Source organism: Trichophyton verrucosum (genome assembly GCF_000151505.1).
Source record: "Trichophyton verrucosum HKI 0517 chromosome Unknown contig00019_1.f1.exp, whole genome shotgun sequence".
Taxonomy (NCBI): Eukaryota; Fungi; Ascomycota; class Eurotiomycetes; order Onygenales; family Arthrodermataceae; genus Trichophyton; species Trichophyton verrucosum.
The window spans coordinates 133,068-153,984 of record NW_003315622.1 but is presented as its reverse complement, the minus strand read 5'-3'; the positions used below and the strand labels follow the sequence as shown (position 1 = coordinate 153,984).

The window sequence follows — 20,917 nt, the reverse complement described above, 5'->3', positions numbered from 1 at the left end:
ATAAAATTTAAGATGTATAAGGTAACTATACCTTTTTTAACACCACTTTCCCTAACTCTTGCAGCAAGTTCTTCGTAAGAACAGTTATTTATTTCCTTAAGGGTCTCTTGGGCCCAGAGAAACCGCTCGTTCTGAATTTCTAACTCGGTTTTAGAGGCGGATGGTGCGTTCTTGGAGGGGGGGCTGGAAGTGTTGAAAGAGGCTCCGGCATTGCTAGAAAGTGCGGACGCATCGGTAGAACTGGCTGAGGTATGAGAATCCCCTGATGATACGCTGGAATACTCCGCTGGAATCCTTGCATCGGTGGCCTTTGGGCCTGGTCCTACTAACTTGGACATCCTGGGTATCTCAGTTGTTTTGCCGGCCGATTGAGACATGGCAATCTTATTGAAAAAACCGACTGACAGAAGAGTCCAAGCAATTAGGATAGAGTAGTAAGGAGAAAATTATAACAGAAGCTCTATAAAGAGTACGGTAAGATGTTTTAGGGGCCAGAAGATATTAGACGATTCTGGAGCTGAAAAGTAGATATACTTTGTTGATGATATTGACGACTTGATGATGGCATTTGGGGTGACGCAACATGTAACTAACTAGTGGCGTCAAAATGTATCACGTGACTGATTTATATAAAACCGTAAACCACCACTAGTAGATTCTATCCGCCCACGATAGACCGTAGCCGTGGTAGCGGGGTAGGCAGGCATTCATTCTATATCCGGACACAGAATGGATTTATCCTCACTTTAGTATATTTACTCTTTCTAATTTTTTCCTTTTACTAGCAAATGGGAGCTGCCGGAAACCTGCCTACTGGAATGGGTGCTTCGCAGTTCGACCGACTCATGGGATCCTGAATACAGACGGAATGGCATCATTCTGTCCGTAAGTTGAATCCCAACAGAAATCTAAGCATTTCTCACTCTCAAAAAATCTTCTTGCTAATTTCCGACAGAACATACGATGTTCCGGCCTTCTTTGGTAGAGATATATCCCGCTTCAAAAATTTTGCCGACCTTTGGTACGGTAGGTCAGATAGATTAATCAAATCACCGAATACGTCAATTGTGCGTTCTCGCCACTACCTGCTCGGAAGTAAATCATTTGCTGACTTGTCCGTCTTACAGGGTTGGACGAGGATTCTGTATCCAAAGGATTATCTTCCCACATCAAACAAGGCACGGATGCGCCTTATTGATATCTTCGTTGAGGATATGGAGAGTTTCCTTGGTGTAAAAAGGACACTGATCTTGCTGGCAGATCTACATGTATACTAATATAACACGTGGCGTTAGGTACGGATCTTTACCTTATTGACCTTGTGCACAAGACCCTGCAGCATGGGAAGAGGCCTGTGAAAGTAGGCACAGGCCGGTTCTTGTATGGTGAGTAGAGGGGCAAACATGACACTAGTTGAAACTGGAGGAAAGGAGATCCAAATGATATGATTGCTTTGACCCAAGAGAGATAAATTCGTACTAAGTTTATTCAGCCTGCGGGACTCATGCCTGGATGACTTCGAACCTGGTCTCTGTCCGGATGTCTTCTGCCAGCCTCAGAACATGCGCGCGACTCTCATGCGAAAAGACCAGATAGTATGCGATCCAGTTAAGCAGCCCCGAGCTGGGATCCTTGACCGTGTCTCCCTTCTGGAAGAAACAGTGGCTCCTTGAGACGTGTCTCGTCAAGTCCGGACGTCACTTTCGGAGCTCAGCACACACATCGTCAGACCCAAAGACGCCTCCCTTTACCACCGGGATGAACACAATCGCACTCCAGTACTGTGCCCCGTTGCCTACTTTCCCATGTCCGAATGGGACCGCGAGGTTGGCAGCTGCCGCCTTGTCCTGAAGTGCAAAGCAAAGAGATACCCCGATGTAGTCTACCCCGTAGACATGCGCAGACGCCAACAGAGCCTACACACCTAGCGGCCGAGGGTTGATCTCGATCAGCCATGCTTCTGGCGTTGCAATATTCTTCAATAACAACATCGTTGCCATGTCTATCATAGTCAATTTTGTGGACTGTTTCCTCGAGCTCAGCCACGTTATCGACACGGAAGACGCCCTCGGAGCCCCAGCCGCTGCAGGGCTTGACTATGAGTGGATAATTCAGGGTCGTATCTTGAATTATTTTTTGCTACTTCGTCAGGGCTTGAAGCACGGTAGGCAGGGCGTCCTTCCGCGATGCTTGTCTTGAATTTATCAGTCGCAATTGCATATGCTTCTGGACTCGGTGTGGTCAATCCAAGCTTCTTCGCAGCCGCCGCGACTCCGACGAACAGTGGATCGAAAAACGTCACCAGTCCGTCAATCTTCAAAGCTCCCTTTTCTCTGCTATATTTTTCTAGTGCTTCGACAATCCTATCCGGTAACCTGGCGTTGGGGCTTCTATCAACAGGGAGGAAAGCTGCTCGCCAATCTGCGTATTCGGGGCCTTCAAGCCAGTGTCCCGGCTTATCAAGGACGACCACCGATACATTCAATGCTTTTGCAGCCATGTATAAGTTTCGTCCCGTTTCCGGACTCTTGCCGCCCTCCACTATGGCTATCGTCCGTGCTGGCCTCTCTGCCTCCATAAGCCAGGAGAAAGAGAGGCGATTTTTCCAGTTCTTGGTCCAGAATCTTGAAAGTCGATGCGACATTGCAAGATGGCTCCAGCAGGATACCCGCACATGAAGCTGCGAATAAGCCTGTCAACTGGCAAGTGCTTGAGAGAAGTGAGTCCCTTGAATGATGCGTGAACCGGCGATTAGGCTCACAAAAGGATACAACGGAGCTAACGAACGGGCAGTCGAGCAATCGTAAATTAAAAATATCCGAGCGGAGTATGAAGCCTTCTCGTCGGGGGATGAGTAACCTCAGCGCCTGGTGATGGTCCTTGGAAGCGGAAACACAACTTTCCAATGAAGCTGATAGAAAGCTCAAAGCGGCATTTCCGGAGTCTCCGAACCTTTTTGCTGTAACTAATTCCTTGCAGATTCCCGGATGTCTGATATATAACCAGCGGAGCCGTTACTAGTCAACAGCCATGCACCTATAACTAGATTATTGGCATTCTTACGGTGGAGCCAACTAGACGAGATATATGGAGTAACTAGATACAAGCCGGATATCTTCGAACTGTCACAAGACAGCAACACCTTGCATTGGTAACTGGTTGAGAAATAGTAATTGCAGAGCTTCATATTGTTAGCAAAGGTAACCTCCCAGCGTCCACACCTAGGGCCCTGGGGTGGAATCTATAACGTATTATTATAACCATTAACTAATAATACCGGCTACCGATTCCGTTAATCAACTAATTAACGTATAAAAGCATTTATATAGGTGCTAAATTAAGAGCAATATGCCTGATAATACTTCAGGACTATTTACACTTGCGAGTCAAGCCCGATGGACAGCAAATTAATTAACAGGGTCCCAGTAATGGGGGATTATGTTGTAAAATTCTCTAGGGAAAGAAAGAGACGGGCCTACTTTTTTTAGTTAAGAAGCGAGACTCCGGTAGTGATATTAAGAGTAGTATATACAGTGAATGGTAGACTCGTTGACACCGGCGATGCAATGCTCTGCATGTCTAAGAGAAAAGGTCGGGGGAAAAAAAAAGGGGGGGGGGGGGGTGGGAATCAAGAATCAGAAAAAGAACAAAAGGGAATCAAGAGTAGTACTTGGTGTGACACAGTTAATGCGTTGAACAAGGGGGTCACCTCGTCATTCGTCCGCTGTTGGGATAGGGATGCAGCTGGCGCTGCTGGGGACGCTTTCTGGCTGTTCGGTTGAGACGGGTGGTCCTCCATCTCTCATACCAGACTTCACGGCTGGCTTCACGCAGGTCTCCTCGCCACTCGCTGAAGACGTTATCCTTCAGCTTGACAAAGTCGCAGTGCTCTGGGTTGTACGGGTCAGCGAAACCCCAGGGGAAACGACGGCCGACCTTTTCGTTCTTGTTGTTCAGCGAGTGAGGGTCCGGGGAGAGGATGGAGAGAGGGAAGATCTGGTCGGCGGCCGATTCTTCTTCTGGCTCCTTAGCTGCTGCGCGGGCAGGCTTCTGTTTCTGTGCTTCCTCTGCATTGTTGTCACCAGCGGCCCCAGCAGCGTCTTCCTTGCCGCCGTTATCAGCATCCGGATCTTCCATCTGTTTCAGCAATTCATCCTCGTCGTGCTCGTCAAACTCCTCGGAGGCGGAGTCTTCTTGCTCGTCCAGCGCTAGCACCTCCAAGGGGTTGATACCGGCCTGCTTCAAGCTGTTTCTGACCGTCTTCTTCAGGAATGCCATGTGGGCAGACGTAATGGTGTCGGCCTTGCTGATAATGGGGATGACGGTGGTCATACTCTGCATCGTGCGGATAACCTGTATGTCCAGCTCGACGTCGAGTCCGCCGATGTACTGGCTGGCCTCCTTTGCCTGGCCTCGAGTGATGGCCTTCTTCGCAGCCTCGATGTTTGCATCAAGCCTGACCGGGTCGAGGATGAGAAAGGCGCAGTGGATGTGGGTATCACGGACACCGGGTGCACGAACGACCTTCATCTCCTCGGCAAAGGTGTCTTCGAACTTGCTCTCCAAGAAGCCGGTGATCTCACGCAGCTGCAGGTCGACGATGTTCTTCTGCAGGCCCTCCGAGTCCCACAGCGTCAGCCCTATGCCTTCATTGTCGATCTCGGACTCGAGATAGTGGGAGGTGAACGGCGTCCCGGGCGACTGCGGGCGAGGCTCGTCTTCCTCCACCGGCTTCGTCGGCCGCTTGCTCGGTGGCAGGGCCAGCGAGGTGCGCAGGAACTCGAGGAACGAGGTCTTGCCGCAGTTCTTCCCTCCAACCACAAGGATACTTGAATAGATATATTATATTAGCCTTGACCAGAAACAAAAAAGCAAAGAAACAAAAAAGAAACAAATGACCGGCTTATGCTCACTTGTATGGAGTAGGGTCCTTTCGTCTCCTGACCCGCCTGGGGCTGTTGATCGTGCTCACGGCGCTGCTGGCATAGCTGTACCGTCCACGGTGCGCCATGCTGTCCGAAGCAGCGTATGGGTCCCTCGACAAGGCGGCTCTGGCGCCTGGCGGCAACGGGGGAACCGGCGGGGCGTCCATCACGGATCTCAGCTGGCTCGTCGACATGGCCTGCGGCTGCTGGAGATGCTGGAGATGCTGGAGATTCTGGTACGAGGAGGCCGCCCGCTCGCCGCCGAAGGAGTTCAGCTGCGGCGTCGGCGAGAGGGCCGGCAGGCGCGGCGCATGCTTCGACACAGCGGCGGCTTCTCGCTGGCGGCGCGCTTCTTCCTCCCTGGCCTGCTCGCGCAGCATTTTCTTGCTGATCTTGTTGGACGACTTGCGCTCCGTGACGTGCTCGGTCGACTTGGAGCGGCGCAGGAAGCCGAGCGAGGGCCGTCGGGGTCCCGCGGCTGACCTGTTGGCGTTGGCGTTGGCGGTGGTGGTGGTGGTGTTGGTGGTGGTGGTGGTGATGCCGTTGGAGTCGCTGGGAGTGCGCGGCCGCGAGGGAAGAGAGGCCTGCATGGTGTCTCTCCTATTTATACAGCTGGCCTTTGTTCCTTGATCTCGCCCTTCAGTAGTATATCAGATCTCCTGCGTTATTCGGGCTCCGGCGTCCTGGTCGGCGGTTGCACTGTGTGATGCCCGTGGTATCTACTACATCCAAACGGCCAAGTCAGTATCAACAGCGTCACCGGGAGAGGCAGCAGGCTGTTCAATTCAGCTCGGCCAGGCGTACCACTGCTGTATCCAAGGAGTCCCAGCTGCTAATCCTCGTTGAGTCCGCCGTTTCTCTGGAAGAGTGTCCTGTCTTATGTAGATGCCAACGGCCACACGCAAGCCAGCGTCGGACAGCCAGGCACTGACAGGCCGCTGCGATGGGTCGCGCGATGCAATGAATGCACACTTGCAGTCGGCTCGAAGGAAGCAGGAGGCCCAGACTCGCCGTCCTGGCGAAGGCGCTGAAGCTGTGGCTGTTTTGTATATGCGTAGTTAGTTCTTCCAGCCCCCGTCAAGGTCAATTGACGACACAGCGAGTGACAAAAAGATCCGGCCGGCAGAGGTGCAGCGAAGGAGAGAAGAGAAGAAAGGAAAAACGAGAGGACGGCGAGGACGAAGACAACGAAGAAGAAGAGGAAGAAGAAGAAGAAGAAGAAGAAGAAGAAAAGTCCAGGGGCGAGATGAAGGGGGCTCCAAGGCGAACCCGCTAGAGGCCGTCTTAGTGCCCTTTTTGCGCAGTTTGGGATGTTGATAATAATACTAATTACGAAGGAGGCGACATCCACTGGGCGATTACATGTTATTTCATCTTCGTTGCCGCCGTCGTCTATTCTGGAAAGACACCTGGTTTATCGTTCTCTATTAATTATATTATTATATTTACGCTGTTATTACTTTGCTCTATCGCGGTGGTGTGGGCGTTTGGAGTAGCCAAAAAAAACGGGGGCTCGTTCAGGGGTAAGACAAAACGTAGGATATCAACACGCGCTCGCAGCCACGGCTCATGGAGTTCGAGACAACCATCGGCAGGCCAACCAGGCGGCAGGAAACGCCAGAAGACAGCTGGAGAGAGGCTCCGCAGCTCTGTCCGCGAGCACTGATTCGTCCAGGCTGCTGTGTGCCCGTGAGAGTTGCCATCTCCTCTTTAGCTTCGATCCCGGCACGACCTGAAACGCACTAACAGTGACAGCTCAGGGGCATCTCCGGCCACGCTGTTCCGGAGAAGCATGGGTCTTGTGAAGAGAATAATGCTTGGAAGGAGTGTTGAAGGTTGAATGTTGACGGTTGAAGGTTGCAGGTTGCAAGCTGCAGGTTAAACAGAAGACAAAAACGTTGGCAGCACATTGAGAAGGGGTATAGGAAACATTAATATCAACGTCACAGCATGAACATGAACAACAGGGAAGCAAAACGAGAAAAAGAATCATTCGAGAGGCTTGGAGTGCTTCTTGCTCTCGCGCTCGAGCTCCTCTTTGACAAGATCGGCCAGCATCTGCTTCCTCTTCTCTTCCTTTACAGCAGTCACCCACGGCAGGACGAGGCACAGCTTCACGCCGCTCGGACATACCTTCTCCCTCACGAGCTCCTTGAACATTGGGCCATCGGGTCCCGTCGAGTATTTGCGCTGGCCAAACAGCTCGATCTGGCCAGGAGCATCGTCCGGCAGCTGCTCGTCGCCCCAGTGGCCCTGGTAGTATAGCCAGTTGGTAGGCGTGCTGGGATCATAGGGAGTGAACAGGCCGGTTGTCGAGGAGTAGGAGTAGACATATGCACTCAGGGTGGGATCCCATAGCGTGCCTTCGTCCGTCTCGTCCTCGAGGAACCCGGCGGGTAGGTCTAACCCAGGAATTGTGTGGTCATGGGTTCTACCAAGGTTAGCACACATGGTTTTCTGCTGGACAAGAAGGCTTGTGATGGTGGGAGGATAGGTAAGAGTTACCCGGCAGTGGCGTAGACGGCGTGGGTACCGTTACCGCTGAAGCCAATTGGCCTCACTCCGCGCTTGTCCGTTGCGCTGTACTGGAATGCCTGGCCAGCAGCGTGCTGGCTGTACCAAATGGCCTCCGGCTTGCCGTCGCGGAAGCGGATCATATTGTGTTCCCTACCCGTCGTTATTAATTAACAGTCTACAGCGTATGTTCATACACAGATACGTACCAGTCACCAACATGATCGCCGAACTCGATGCCCAGCACCGTGTTGCCCTGGTTGTACCTGTTTTTACCCGTTCCCTGTCAGCACCGGCTTTTGACTTCGCAGGTCCACTGGTATGCAGTTAATAGTAGTATGACCGTTGCTTACGCATAAAAGTAGAAATAAAATGCATCAACGGTCTTGCCTTCGTCTCCGTGTTCCCGAACAACGATTGCAGACGAAACCGCTCCCTCGGTTTTGCCGTCCTTGTTCGGCTTGACGCCTCTGAACCAGGCTGGCAGAGCCTGGATGCCCTCTTTCGACGTGAGACACACCTTGTTCCCGCCCAGCTTGTTGAGCTGGTCAAGATTGTTGAGTGTAATGTCTGTCGGAACATTGGGAATGGCAACATGATTTATCATGGGAATCGAGTTCTTCAGCTGTGCTCCGATATCAGACGGCTGGTATGGATCTTGCGAGTGTATCCATATCAACGGAGCTATCCTTTCGTCAGCCAGACAGCATCAAATGGGGCAAAACATCGGACGAAAAAGGGGATCTAAAGAAAAAAAATCCTACCATATTTCATGACATAGTCCGGCACAGTAGCAGAGGGTGCTGGAGCAAGACACTGCTCTGCAGCGATGTAAACCGACGCAGCCGAGATGTTTCCTATTCCCAGGCCGAGTATCAACGCTGCCAGCGCGGGCCAAGCGCAATGCGACGGGCCACATTTACCCATCCTTTATCGATAGTTGACTAGATATCGCCGCTCGTCCTTATATCGATCTGTTCTCCTTGCTTTTCAGCGAAGCCCAGAAGCAGCCGTCTTGTCGTCAAAAGCACTGAATACGGAGTAGCAGGCTATAAGTATGTTTCTTGCAGGGCGTCTTGCCCGCGGCGGCCGCAGGATTGGGTCGTGATGCCCTCAGCAGATCAGCCACGGCGGACAGGCAAGGACAAGGCCGGACTCGCTCACGTTAACCATCGCATCACGTTGTGCCGGGCGCGGCCCTCTATGGCAGCGTGATAGATCGACTTTGGGGCCAGCGATCCGTTCGTACGCCAGCACCGGCCATCGTGGTTGTGGCATCCTTGCTTTGTCTCGGGGCTTGCGTCTAAATCCCTTGAGATCGCGGGTCCGGCTGACGGCCTCGGGGGGCGGTTCCAACTGTAAAATCTTGTGCCTGGGCCGCCGGGGCATCGCCACCATCAGCAACAACAACAGCAGCAGCAGCAGCAGCAGCACTTAACACCACCGATCGACTTTTTTTCGCATGAAAAACGCTCTGGAAGAGAAGAAAATCGTCAAAATCGATTTCAACGATGAAATTCGGGAGTTTTTTTCGACTTTTTCATGTAAATAAAATTTCCTCTTTGGGACATCAAGGTATTGCTTATGTAAGGAAAGAGATGACAAATATCAAATATCACATGATAAGGGATAATAGTTGTTCCTGCCGAATTTGATGACTAAATGATTATTCATCAGACTTACTCATCATGCTTACTCATCATGCTTATTCAGCATTTCCCTTGAGAAGAAGAATTGAAGCAGACGAGGAAGATGAAAAGACAACTAGGATGGGAGAAAGGGAAGAGAGGGAGACGGACACGAAGGGCGAAAGGGAGGAGAAGACGGAGAGGAACACGATGTCGCCATCCTTCAGCTTTTCTCCTTTCGCATGACAGCTTCACGTCAGAAGCGACCAAAGCGGCGGTGGTACGGCACAATGCAGCGTGCCGGCGTGCTGGATATTATGAGAAGCAGTCGGCTGTTTTGGGCGGTGGGTGGGATACGAAGAGGGCGTTGGCTGCTCGCCTGGATGGCAATGCTAGCTGGACCAGTCAATCAAGCTGGCGAGAAGAGTTGCTCTGTGTGGCCTCTGAATGGCTGCTGCTCGAAGGAATGCACACACCCACGCGGAATAGGCCAAACTAACTAGACAAAGCGACTTTGTACTTGACGTATGCATGCTATGGGGAAATGTAGTTATGTGCGTATGTATATATGCTGTGCATCGCTAAATAATAATAATTTACATACTGGCGAAGGTTCTCTAGTCCTGGTGATCAGCGCGAGCGGCCGATGCACATTCTTGACCACGGATGTAATTATCTTCTTTAGGATAATGGATGGGCGTGGGCCAGGGGGGTCCAGGAGCAAGATGGAGTACTTGGGGCATGAAGGGTGTCATGAAATATCACCTCTATCCTGTGTATCATGTCCTCTACGTCTTCCCGGAGACGGGACGCAGGGAAGAGGGGGTGAAACGGAGGAGGCGGAGATGGATTGGCCAAATGTACATATGTTTGTATGTAAGTGGTAACAGCTGCCGGGCGTTGCTTGTGGTCTCGATTGTTATTTCCTTCAAGATGTAGGCGCAGTACATGTACATGGATACGTGCGTTGTTGCAGGTACGATCGTACGTACATGTACGCGGCAGTGATATGGGTATCCATGGCATCCTAGTGGTTGTCACGCATAGTTTAGTGGAAAGGCCACCCTGTCGTGTAGGTAAGGGTGTAAAGCGGAGAAAGGCAGTTGCTAAGGGAGGGTGGCATCTTTCTTCCCCCCATATACACGAGAACATGTAGGAGTAGGTAGAAGTAGAGTTAACTCTTTGAATGTATCCTGCTGCCAGGATATTGCAAGCTGAAGAAACGCAAAGCTATTCCGCCTATCTTCTCCTTTTTACTTCGGGTATGTAGACTCGGCTGTACCTCGGATTCAAGTTCACTCGATCATCCTTTATCTTAGTCCTGTCTCAATCGGTCTCTTCTCGTTGTTCACAAAAAGCATGTCTGTCCGCTATGGGCTAGAACAGGTATCCAAACGGCACCGGCACGGCTAACTCCCGCTCGCCCAGGATTTTGGGTAGGCTAAAGCCGATACCCTGGTCCACAGATGCCGTGCCCTATCAATTTCTCTGGTGGGCTAGGGTACCGATTAGAAGGGTTGCGGACCAAGCAAGCGACGAAGAGCAGAGTTAAGCCAGGAACAACGGAAAAAGAAAGTAAAGCGTGTATCTTTGCTCCATGGTTATAGTTAGCTAATTTGCTTTTTGAGCGTTTTTTGTTTTGTTTTCCTGATGGCTTGCGAAGCTTCCCTAGGCCTCCACCATCACGCGTCCGTCCGCCTGGGGCTGACAGGCACGTACAACCAAGGCAAAGCCCCATAAAGTTCAGAGCTGTGCTGCGGCAATCATGACCAATCCGGCCAATACCAACGATCCGGAATGACGGGAATTCGCCAATAAGACCAACCAACCAGATGACCGGCTATAGCTGTCTGCAATGCACTATCTTTCCGATTTCAATAGACTAGACCAGACTGTGCAAGGGGGCTACCTGGTATCAGCAAAGAACTAGTGCTTTGCAGCACAGGCTTGGAAGTGGGCTTGGTGTTGGGCGGTACACAATTGTTTGGTCCGGTTGCTTGCTTGGGTATAGATAGGCCAACCGGCATGGGGGCGGGTACATGACACATCTGAGGTAGAAGCAGGTAGTTATGCATTCTGCGAGTATCCCAGAGGTTTAAGTATGTAGTATTCCAAATTTTCGCTAGGGTTATAGAAGGTTGTTCCACCAAGGACCGGCCAGGTGGCCAGGTGGAGGTGTCAACAGGGGAACCGCCTTCGCTGATGCGAGCCCGGCACATCAAGCATTCGTAACTAGTTAGTGATCGAACGAAGCTATATGTTAGTTACAATATATGTACAATATATATCATGTCGATAACGGACCCTGGCTGTAGACTAACGATGGGCGGGGGAAAGGGCTCGTATGTATGCACCAGGGGTCAACTTGCATCCCAACCTCAAGCATGTCCCATTATAATAGCTGGTCGGGGGTTATAGGACTCGGTAACTCATCACCCACCCGCTTATCTTCTAGTCCTAGCTGATCATTGTAGTATCTTGCATCCTCTGCCGTCTGCTGTCCTTTTTGTCTGTTGTTGTTGTTTGTTGTTTGTAGAGAGTTTGGTTTTGATTATTTAATCCGCCTCGCTGGAAGGTTTCTCGGCCCGAGCCCAAAAGGGTAATCGGTCACCTCCAGCCGCCAACGTCAACTTCAACGTCAACTTCAACGTCGACCTTCAACTTCATGGCTTCACCAGCTTCAACGACATCAATCTCACCTCGTCGTTGCCTGCATGATATCATACGGTGCAAGGTATCTCTGTTGGCGGCTTACAGCAAAAACAGCGAATATAAAACGAACACGAAAGAAACGTCAAGTTGACACAGGATGCCTGTAGTTTGAACTAAAATGGCGCTGGCTGTCCACATAAGACTTGCATACACATCTTGTCGTAAAAAAAGCGAACCAAGAGTTCAGAGCGCTGTGGCGTAAGCTAAAAAAAAAAAAGTGATAGTGAATTTGACGACGATGTCAAAGGTGCGTCTTATCCGGATCGGCCGGGAGTTGCAGATGGCCTTTAAATCAGTCCACTGAAAAGGCACAAACTCTCTTCCCCTCTTCCCCCCCTGGTCCAACAGAACGGTGACAGTCAACTAGATGAAAAAAGAAAGGAAAGAAAACACCACAAACGAGAAGAGGAAAAAGAAAATTGCTGTTGGTCAATCTTGGCGAACTGCCATCTGATTGTTTATGTACAGCATCTGGAGTACACGCCAGGCTAGCTAGTTAGTTGCCGATACCTTTTTTTTATCCATCGCTAGCCATCCTGGCACCGATGGTGGAGCTAACTTTAGTCTGTTGGCTTAGTGAGAAGAGGGCGGCTTCGTTAAGCCCAGGTATCTCAGAGCACTCGGACAAATCTGGGAAATGAAGGGGAAAAAGCCAACTGTATGCAGTGGGAAATATGACGGAGCCTTCTAACCCGAAGACGTGAATTCTTTTGAGAACAAACTAAATGTGGAGCAATTAGTTTTGCTTTGTTCTTCTCCAAAAATAACCTTCTTGGATGGGAGAATTCTAGACCAAACCGTTCCCTCCCCAGGCCATCACACATGATGTGCCTCCGCTTTTACCTTTGCTAGGGATTGCGAAAATGAACAACATCGAGCCAATCCTGCGAATACAACCTCTAGGTGATACTGATAATATTTATAGTACAAGGGTTAAGGTGGGGGAACTGCAAGGCGCAAGGTCAGGGTTTCTTCCCTCGCAAGGGGAGACCGCTCGGATAGTTTCTTTTCTCTTCTCACGCACTCTTTACCTTCCTCCTTTTTCGGTCTTCTCATGGCTCGAGCTCTGGTCTCGCCCTCTTTACCGCTCCTCAAGTCATTCAATCACGAATGATCTTCATGACCAATAAACATTCAGGAATACGGAGTATTTCGAAAAGTATTCGATATCCTCCCTGACTACCTGTCCGATCTTCGAACTATCTCGACAGATATCCCGTCTCCAAATACCCTCTTCTTCGTCCACCTTTCATGACCGGTCACATATGCATTCACCCCGATTCGGAATAAGCCATTGGCTGCGTTTGGTCTTACCGCGATAGTCCGCCGTTTCGTCACATTTCAACAGCATTTCCTCTATGCGTCTGTCTGTGATCTCCACAAACGCAATCGATCAAGCAACTCCCCACTGGAATCGAAGGAGGCTACCTGACTCCGAAGCATTATCCTACCAGCGGCTGTTTTACGGAACTTTCCAATCAAGCAGCCTGCGAATTAACAAACTATCTTGTGGTCTTACCTTAAATTCGTTTATTTTCAAGTTGCTTTTTCTCTGGTTTCTTTACTTTTTCCTTTCTATGTATGTATTCTTTCTTTTTTTTATTATTAGCTTGCGCTGCTCTTCTCTGCTTTGCTTTTCATTCTCGAGAGAGACTTTTATTTTTACCCCATTCACCGTTACCCCCTTTTATACTTTCCTCGTCTATCGCAATTTATATTTTATCTTCCCGCCGCCTTGTGGTATTTACCTCCATGCTTTGTCATTTTGCCCAAATTTTTTTCACACACCGACACCTACATCCGCTCGTTCCTATGGGTGTCGAGCTGCGGATCCTAGTGAGAGGCTGACAGAAGCGCCCAGGCCCATTCTATATCCCCCACCGCATTCTGGATACCTCACCCTCGCAAGCAGATCGCATCATCCCTCTCTTAATATCTTAAAGTTGCGCCCTCTTGCAAATATTTGTTATTTGCAGTTAGTCGGGCTGCTGTCCTATTGATTTGTAGCATACTAACATATAGTAGTACCTATTTCTATCCTGCCTGTACCCGGATTGTCTCCTGCGTTTGCTTTCGCTCTTTTCTTTTCTTTTCAGCACTCGCGTCCTATTAGTATCACTGCTTCGCTACCAGTCAATCCTTCGGAAGCTGGAGTCCCACGTTTCTGAAAGGGAGGGGGCGGCCGCCAAACGCAGGATACAACAAAAGGAATAAGCCCAAAAGCAAATGGGAGACACCTAGATTGGCAAGCCTCTATTATCATTGGAGGGCAGCAGGTGCATGGAGGTGGGTGAATTTTGACAGATAAGGGACGGACGCTAGGGAGTGTGCATTGTGGCGTAGCATACAACAGCACAGAGCCTGGCCTGTTTCGAAACATACTGCGATACCCTTCTGAGATTGTGGACATATTGCCATTTCTTACCGGCAATGCTACCGCATATTATATGTGTTCTGTGGAAGGCCAACTTTTGTTTTGAATACGCTACACCCTACTCAAAAGCCCCATCTACATCCTGTTCATATTGTGAAAGTTTAAGGCTTTTGTCTCGTTGAATCTTCCAAGTTCCTCAACTTCATAGAGTCAATTCTTTCACCTTTGCTGGAGGATGATTTCTTTCCCTCCCATTTTGACTGCTGCCGCACCTACGTTTTAACTAATATCCTTGTGTCTCTTCTACAAAATGGCACCGCCACCTGTTGGAACCCCTTTAAGATCTAGGCTCACGCTCGGTCTGGAGGTCGAGTTCTATGCTGCTCTCAAGTCTCCTGTTTTTAACGGTATTCTCGTCCATGGTTGCATTGCAAGCCTGTTAAGTGGACGACTACGACACCTACGACTATCTGGCCCCGATGGCTTCGGCTCCAAATTCAAGGTCGTCGTCGAGTCGAAAAAATACCCATGTGACGCCAAATATATAGACTACGCCCAGTGGACTCTAACTACAGATGCTACAGCACAACCCCAGAATCCAGAATGGTTTGTAGGTTGTGAGTATTCCCATATTCCGTTATCCCAGCCTTTTTCGGTTAAAGGGCAAATCTGGATGTGAATGGGCATTTGGACTAATGGTTATATTAGACGAATGTCAGCCCATAGAAATTATATCTCCCCCGTATTGGGCACGCACGACCCACTGGGAAAATGATCTCCAACGGATATTTTCTTCTAGGATGGGCCGGTATAATCCCATCTCCGCGAGAGAGATAAGTTTATACTCTGAGTTGAACAATACCACCAGCATCCATGTGCACGTCGGCAACGGAGTTGACCCAGATTCCTCCTTTCCATTCCACACAGTACGGAACTTGGCAATGATTTTATTAGTTTATGAACCAGCCCTGGATCGATTGCTCGATGCTAAATTATACCCTCCCCCTACTCTCATCGGCAACCGCGATCGCTCTCAGGATGTAAGTCATGGACCTCCTTGTCCTTCGCTGGCAGCCAGCCGTCTAGTTTGGAAAAAACAGCTGACATTACTTCAATTAGCCCGAATCTATATCCTCTATTGAGACCCCTTACTTTCAGCCTCCAAACCTACCAGCACAGTCCCCAAGAAGGGTATTGGCACGTCATCTCTTTAATACATGCATGGACATTCGATCAGTGATCCGAGCGATGAGTCCACTACCTCCAGATGAAACTTTGACGCCAGATTGCCCGTGGTATTATAAGTTCAATTTCAATCCATTACTTGATTCTTTAAATATACCACCGCCGGTATTTTCCGACCCCGAACCTGAACCAACGGCTGAAGTGAAGGTTGGGAAGGGGACGTCGAACGGTCATGCTGAGCCAACTATGCCAGCTCCCCCAGCTGAGCCACAATCACCGCCTCGGCCCAAGTCATATCCAGCCCCAAAACGGAAATCTCCGACTATTGAGTTTCGGCAGCAGATTGGAACTTTGGACCCAGACACGATGGTTTACTGGATTAAGTTTCTAACAGCTTTGGTGGAGTTCTCCAGCAAACTTTCGGATCAGGCGGTAGTTGAGTTCCTTGGACTGGAGGACATCGATATCGAGTATTTATCATCGACGGATGAGGGCCCGCCTATGGAGGATGAGGAGCGGACTCCATATGTTACTATTCGACCACCTACAGATCCTTCTATTTCCCTCTCAGCCCTCGCGCTACTCACAAGCATGCAACCTGTCGGATCCCTTTCACGTCTCCTCACCGCCATGGAATCCGTAAACATAGACCTTGACTCCGAAAGCACTCGACATTGGAGGCGCAAGGTCTCGCCGTAAAAGTACATTGACAAACCACTGCCTGACAGCTCCCTCCGCACTATATCACCTCTTACTTGTCCCAATTCGGTTTTTCGGCTCGCTCTTTCTGGCTGGAATATTTCATTCAGATGATACTTTCGCTGAACATCACCAATGAAAGGTGAAACCTCTGGAATAACAACCCATACCAACTATTTTTATATTAGTTTTCTTTCTGTTGCTCCGGAAGCCTAAAGGGAACAAGTTGGAGTATCCTCTGCAACACAGTTCAGGCCCAGTAGGATATCCAAATGGTTGGTGTTAGTCCGTCAATGCAAAACATTCAACGTTGAACGTGGATTGAAACTTTGCACCAAACATCCTAATATAGACAAAGGTCTGCCAACTGTTGAGATGTTGCGTGGGCAATTTTCTAGAGACAGCCTGGACTATACTCGATACCCCTACCATGTTTGAAGCTACCCAGCAGAAGGCAAAAATATTGAAAATCAGAAAAATATTACGCCAAACTCAATGCTATTCCGATGCCTATTTAGGACTGGCGTCTCTGAATATGAGCTTGGTAATGATGAATGTCGTGCATTTAATGTTTACATCGCTCCTCACACTACTATATTTTTCTTTTTTGATGGCTTAACTAGCTAGTCGTTTTACAATGTTAGCGAGTTATGATGCAGCCACTCGTTTGATACGCGGCAACCCGCTACGGAGTGGAATTATTGTCGATCTTTTTAACACGAAAGGAGGAATTAGGATCTGATAATGATGTGACTCTTGTCTTTGTTTAGTTAGGAATATTATCAACGTTCGGCTTTGTCGCTCACTATCCTAGACTTGTTAGACTTGTTCATATCATATGAATTTAACAAGGTGCATATTAAAAGGTTTTTTTTTTTTTTCAACACCTTCGATTTTGTTGTCTTTCAATTCCATTAGTTATACTTTAGTTATGTTTGTATATAGATATATAGATCCTAATTGTTTATTCCCTTTTACCAGCACATATGCCCTTAATTGATGATTTATACATTCCCTTCCCATAGTATGCCCTCATCCCACCAAGCGTAAAACTATTTAATACCCGATGGTCTGCTCATTGTTGTATTCAATAAAGCAATAATGTCCTTATATTGAGATTTGAAATCTGGGCTGCCTGGGACTCCGGGGGGCTGTAGCCTTAACAAACTGGGCGATGACATCTGTAGTACAGCATGCCTCTCACTTCGCGCTGTTGATTTCTTCCCTCCTGTCTGTCACTTCAAATGTCTACGGCGGGCAAACATTCGCTCCTTTACTCAAACACGGTCTGGGGATGCAATATATCCCATATATCATGCAGTGCTGTGCTGGTTCCACAGGTTGTATCAAGTCCTCAGAGATAATGTCCCTTGACTCTCATTGGATTGGAGGGGGACACAACCCAGTCGGCCTGGTCCGGAGTCCGGATAGGCCTATGGGAACTGTTTGCTTCTAAATGACACATTAACAAACTTGGTACTGACGTACTGTAGCCAAGCTGTTGTATGTCCATGAAATTTGAAGATGATCAAAGACCTTGAAGCATTCACCCCCGTGCTTTCTTTTTCCTCAGTATCTCTAAAAGTCAGTCTGCAGAGGCTTGATGGTCTGCTCAGCGGATACTTGCAGATGCCCTCCGCATGAGGTTTCCAATGATATGTCGGATTATCGTGGGTGTAAAGCATATAGCAAAATACGGCTGGGTACACAGCATAAGCGTTTTTCAATACTTGTACGAAATAACGGGATGGAGAAACCATTCAAACCCTGAGTGGCATCTAGGGCGGCAAGACTAAACTCCCAGGGACTTCTTCGTCCTGATTCGTATTTCCTATTAGTCGAGTGGCTCTCCCTTAGCTTGAAGGAGAACTCATGGAATTGGATGCTCAGGGAGAGCATTAACTCTTGTCCTACTACCTTGAGAGGAGGCAGGAGTATCCCGTGTTTGCGTCGTAGTGCCTACCAGGGCGCCTTGACAGATATATGGCCATTTTCATCAACAAATTTCCCACGGTCCCATTCTCTGCTCTCCCCTTTCTTTGTCCATCTAACACTTTCTATTTCCTTATAGTCATTCGAGCCTAAACCAGCAAAGGATTTGTTTGCTTCCCACTTCTCCACTACCTTATCGTCAAACCCAGCCTCTCGTAGGCGTTCCGCACCCTTCCGTTTCCATATCTCACGGTCCCGCAGTGCCTCTAGCGCCATATCCCAGTCATCATTTGCATGCTTGTCTGCTTCCTTTGGGTTTAAAAGACCTGGTACAGGGCGGATGTGTCCTGGATGATCATCCTTGGCAGCATTGTCATCTTCAAGATGTATGTCCAACGAGGGGTCATAGTTTGACGAAAAATGGGCGTCTATGTTACTCGAATTTGTGGTTCTATAAACCCCACGGCCACGAGATTGGATAGGTTGACTATTGTCCGCCAAAGCCGTGGGTGGTGCAGGACCAATAAGATCGCTCAGTGGGTCTGAATCATCAGAGTATGTGCTGCTTCCATCATTTGGTGACATATGCCTGCTTCGAACATCTTCAGCACATGTCTGTGGGGGTAACGGCGGTGGCTTCTTGTCAGCGCTGGCATGGGTATCTGCGCGCAATTTGCCACCCTTATCCTCCACATGCTTGTGCTTTCCAATTTTCTCCTCTCGGTTCCTGCTGCGTCTCCTCTGGCGGTGAGTCCTACTTGGGGATTTAGACCGACTGCGAGATCTTTCATGGCGATCGTGCGCCCTCCTGTCACCCCTGCTCTGGCGGGGGCTAGAATTCTCTCTCTGATCTCTTGGTGGATGATCATATTCATATTTTGACAATTCTTGGGCGCGTTGATGCCGCCTATGATGATCCCTTTCACCCTTCCTGTCGTGTCCACTGGGTCCGGATTCTCGCACTGTATCCTCTTTATCTGGCCTATCCTCCAGATGACGTCGCTTTCGTGCTCTGGATATCGTATCACCATCGCCATCGGAATGCCTGTATTCTTTTTCTCCTTTTCGAATACGGCTTTTTCCATCACGGTCACGGTGATGAGGTCTTACTCCATTTTGGCCCCGTCGTTCGGGAGATTCAACTCTCCTACGTTTGTGTTCCCGATCATCTCGCCCATCTGACCTTGAAGACCGAGATGGCTTGCCTCTTCCATCCAGTAGAGTCCTCATTCTGTGCCTCGCCTCCTCCTCCTCTTTCCGTTTTAAATTCTCGTTGTGGCTGTCTGTTTCGCGTAGAATATGCTTTAAAAATCGTGTATTTGGCTTTGGGGCGCCATTAATAGATCTATCGTAGCACACTGGTTAGATCTATACTTTCAAGGATGGAGGTAATTTCAATAATACCTACCGTTTTGACGGCCCGTATACCCCAAGAGCTGAGTATCTGCGCGAGCAGTCCCGCGCATCTTTAGCAAGAAGCTGGGCAACATAATCATCATCATTGTAGTCCGCGTCTATACCTTCATTTCTGGACCTTGACATGATCTGGCGTATTGATATTTGCTTCGTCAAACTGCCTTTTGTCTTTCGTCGTCAGCATTAAGCTTGAAGCTGGAACTTTTTCGATATCAAGATAACGCTGACTAAGCCAAGAAAAGTCAAACAATGCAAACAATGCTTGTTTACTTTTTGTTATCGCGATAAGCTTAAATGTTTATCTTCACTCCGCGATATCAACTTCCTTAGACGATGAGACAACAAAGACAAGTAGGACCCGCAGAGACGTTGGAGTCAACGTGGGTGGTCACGCACAATGGTTGACACTGTTTACTCTGATGCGCTGGCGCAGATTCAGGCTCTAGACAAAGAGATACCTACAGATTCCCTTGCAATCATTCGAATCAGCGAGCCAATCGGCACATCAGATGGGAACGCAGCATCGGAGAGGTCGCCATCAAAGCGTACCTCAGACGTGTCTACGGACGCATATGATAATCCAACACCGGCGACATTAGAAGCTGATCTGACACATTATAAGGTATATTTACCGTTAAAAATATTTGAATTAAACGACTAAGTAACAATGGTTTTAGGAACTATTCTCCAAGCTCCGATTTTCATACCTCGAACAAGTCACGAAAGAGAAGTTTCTACGTGCTATTGTTGGTGATCCACCGCTAGTCGTTGCACATAGTGACAATGTCGAGCTGGAAGCGGAACTCGCACAAATAAAGGAAGAGTTGCAACGGCGAAAGGAGGAAGTAAGGATATCAGTCGAGGAGATGGAAAAGATGAGCAGAGACCTAGCAAAAAGTAAAGACACTCGCCTATGTTCCTCGCTAAAACCTGGCACAATTGAGCTAATTAGCCCCATATATCACAGGGTATGAAAATATACAGTTACAGACCACACAGCTTTCAGAGCTACCGGCTTCAATTACGAACCTCGAAGAAACAGTTTCCAGGTTGCGGGATGCTCAATCAGCGCAGCTTCAGGAACGATCATCTCTATCTCCATCTCAAAACCTCCCGCTTGAAGCCACTCTTCGACTTTTGGCAAATAAGGATGCTGAACTAACAAGCCTGAAACGAACGCTTGCGTCTTCAGAAACAGCATTAGTCCGTAAAACGGGAGAAGCAGAAGCATTGGAGAGGGAGTTGGCTGCGTTAGAAAAGAAGAGAAATGAAGTTGTTGCGCAAGCCAAGGAGGCGCAACGACGGAAACTCCAGGGAGAGAGTGACGGGCTTGAAGAAATGGGGCGATGGTATGCAGGGGCAGAGCAAATACTGAAAAGCTTAGTATAACCCTGCATTCTATGCGAGTTCAAGTAGGTGTTGGATTATTGATCAGACACAAGGTATGTATATAAAGGGAAATGGTCGCTATTGTATATTGAATGGTTTGGTCATAAGTCGTATTTCATGATATACATGGGAGTATTTTGGAT

General features: G+C 48.9%; 8 protein-coding genes across 8 annotated transcripts; 4 read left to right on the top strand and 4 right to left on the bottom strand.

Moving 5' to 3' along the window:
- Positions 1-2,047: 2,047 nt before the first annotated feature.
- Positions 2,048-2,644, bottom strand: TRV_00262 (uncharacterized protein; the record flags this gene model as incomplete). Its single annotated transcript, XM_003025576.1, has 1 exon — positions 2,048-2,644. One exon carries the CDS (start codon positions 2,642-2,644, stop codon positions 2,048-2,050), a length of 597 nt encoding a protein of 198 aa, XP_003025622.1.
- Positions 2,645-3,705: 1,061 nt separating this feature from the next.
- Positions 3,706-5,515, bottom strand: TRV_00261 (uncharacterized protein; the record flags this gene model as incomplete). Its single annotated transcript, XM_003025575.1, has 2 exons — positions 3,706-4,828; positions 4,914-5,515. 2 exons carry the CDS (start codon positions 5,513-5,515, stop codon positions 3,706-3,708), a joined length of 1,725 nt encoding a protein of 574 aa, XP_003025621.1.
- A 370-nt stretch (positions 5,516-5,885) lies between these two features.
- On the top strand, positions 5,886-6,201 carry TRV_00260 (uncharacterized protein; the record flags this gene model as incomplete). The annotated part of the gene is made up of 2 exons (XM_003025574.1): positions 5,886-5,971; positions 6,060-6,201. The coding sequence occupies 2 exons, from the start codon at positions 5,886-5,888 to the stop codon at positions 6,199-6,201; spliced, it is 228 nt and encodes a 75-aa protein (XP_003025620.1).
- Positions 6,202-6,914: 713 nt separating this feature from the next.
- Positions 6,915-8,366, bottom strand: TRV_00259 (uncharacterized protein; the record flags this gene model as incomplete). Its single annotated transcript, XM_003025573.1, has 5 exons — positions 6,915-7,398; positions 7,431-7,538; positions 7,649-7,705; positions 7,793-8,123; positions 8,204-8,366. 5 exons carry the CDS (start codon positions 8,364-8,366, stop codon positions 6,915-6,917), a joined length of 1,143 nt encoding a protein of 380 aa, XP_003025619.1.
- A 535-nt stretch (positions 8,367-8,901) lies between these two features.
- On the top strand, positions 8,902-9,313 carry TRV_00258 (uncharacterized protein; the record flags this gene model as incomplete). The annotated part of the gene is made up of 2 exons (XM_003025572.1): positions 8,902-8,983; positions 9,153-9,313. 2 exons carry the CDS (start codon positions 8,902-8,904, stop codon positions 9,311-9,313), a joined length of 243 nt encoding a protein of 80 aa, XP_003025618.1.
- A 5,150-nt stretch (positions 9,314-14,463) lies between these two features.
- TRV_00257 (uncharacterized protein) lies at positions 14,464-16,037 on the top strand (the record flags this gene model as incomplete). The annotated part of the gene is made up of 3 exons (XM_003025571.1): positions 14,464-14,759; positions 14,953-15,193; positions 15,273-16,037. The coding sequence occupies 3 exons, from the start codon at positions 14,464-14,466 to the stop codon at positions 16,035-16,037; spliced, it is 1,302 nt and encodes a 433-aa protein (XP_003025617.1).
- Positions 16,038-17,996: 1,959 nt separating this feature from the next.
- On the bottom strand, positions 17,997-19,511 carry TRV_00256 (uncharacterized protein; the record flags this gene model as incomplete). Its single annotated transcript, XM_003025570.1, has 2 exons — positions 17,997-19,314; positions 19,378-19,511. The coding sequence occupies 2 exons, from the start codon at positions 19,509-19,511 to the stop codon at positions 17,997-17,999; spliced, it is 1,452 nt and encodes a 483-aa protein (XP_003025616.1).
- A 271-nt stretch (positions 19,512-19,782) lies between these two features.
- TRV_00255 (uncharacterized protein) lies at positions 19,783-20,774 on the top strand (the record flags this gene model as incomplete). The annotated part of the gene is made up of 3 exons (XM_003025569.1): positions 19,783-20,007; positions 20,063-20,282; positions 20,338-20,774. The coding sequence occupies 3 exons, from the start codon at positions 19,783-19,785 to the stop codon at positions 20,772-20,774; spliced, it is 882 nt and encodes a 293-aa protein (XP_003025615.1).
- Between the last annotated feature and the right edge of the window lie 143 nt (positions 20,775-20,917).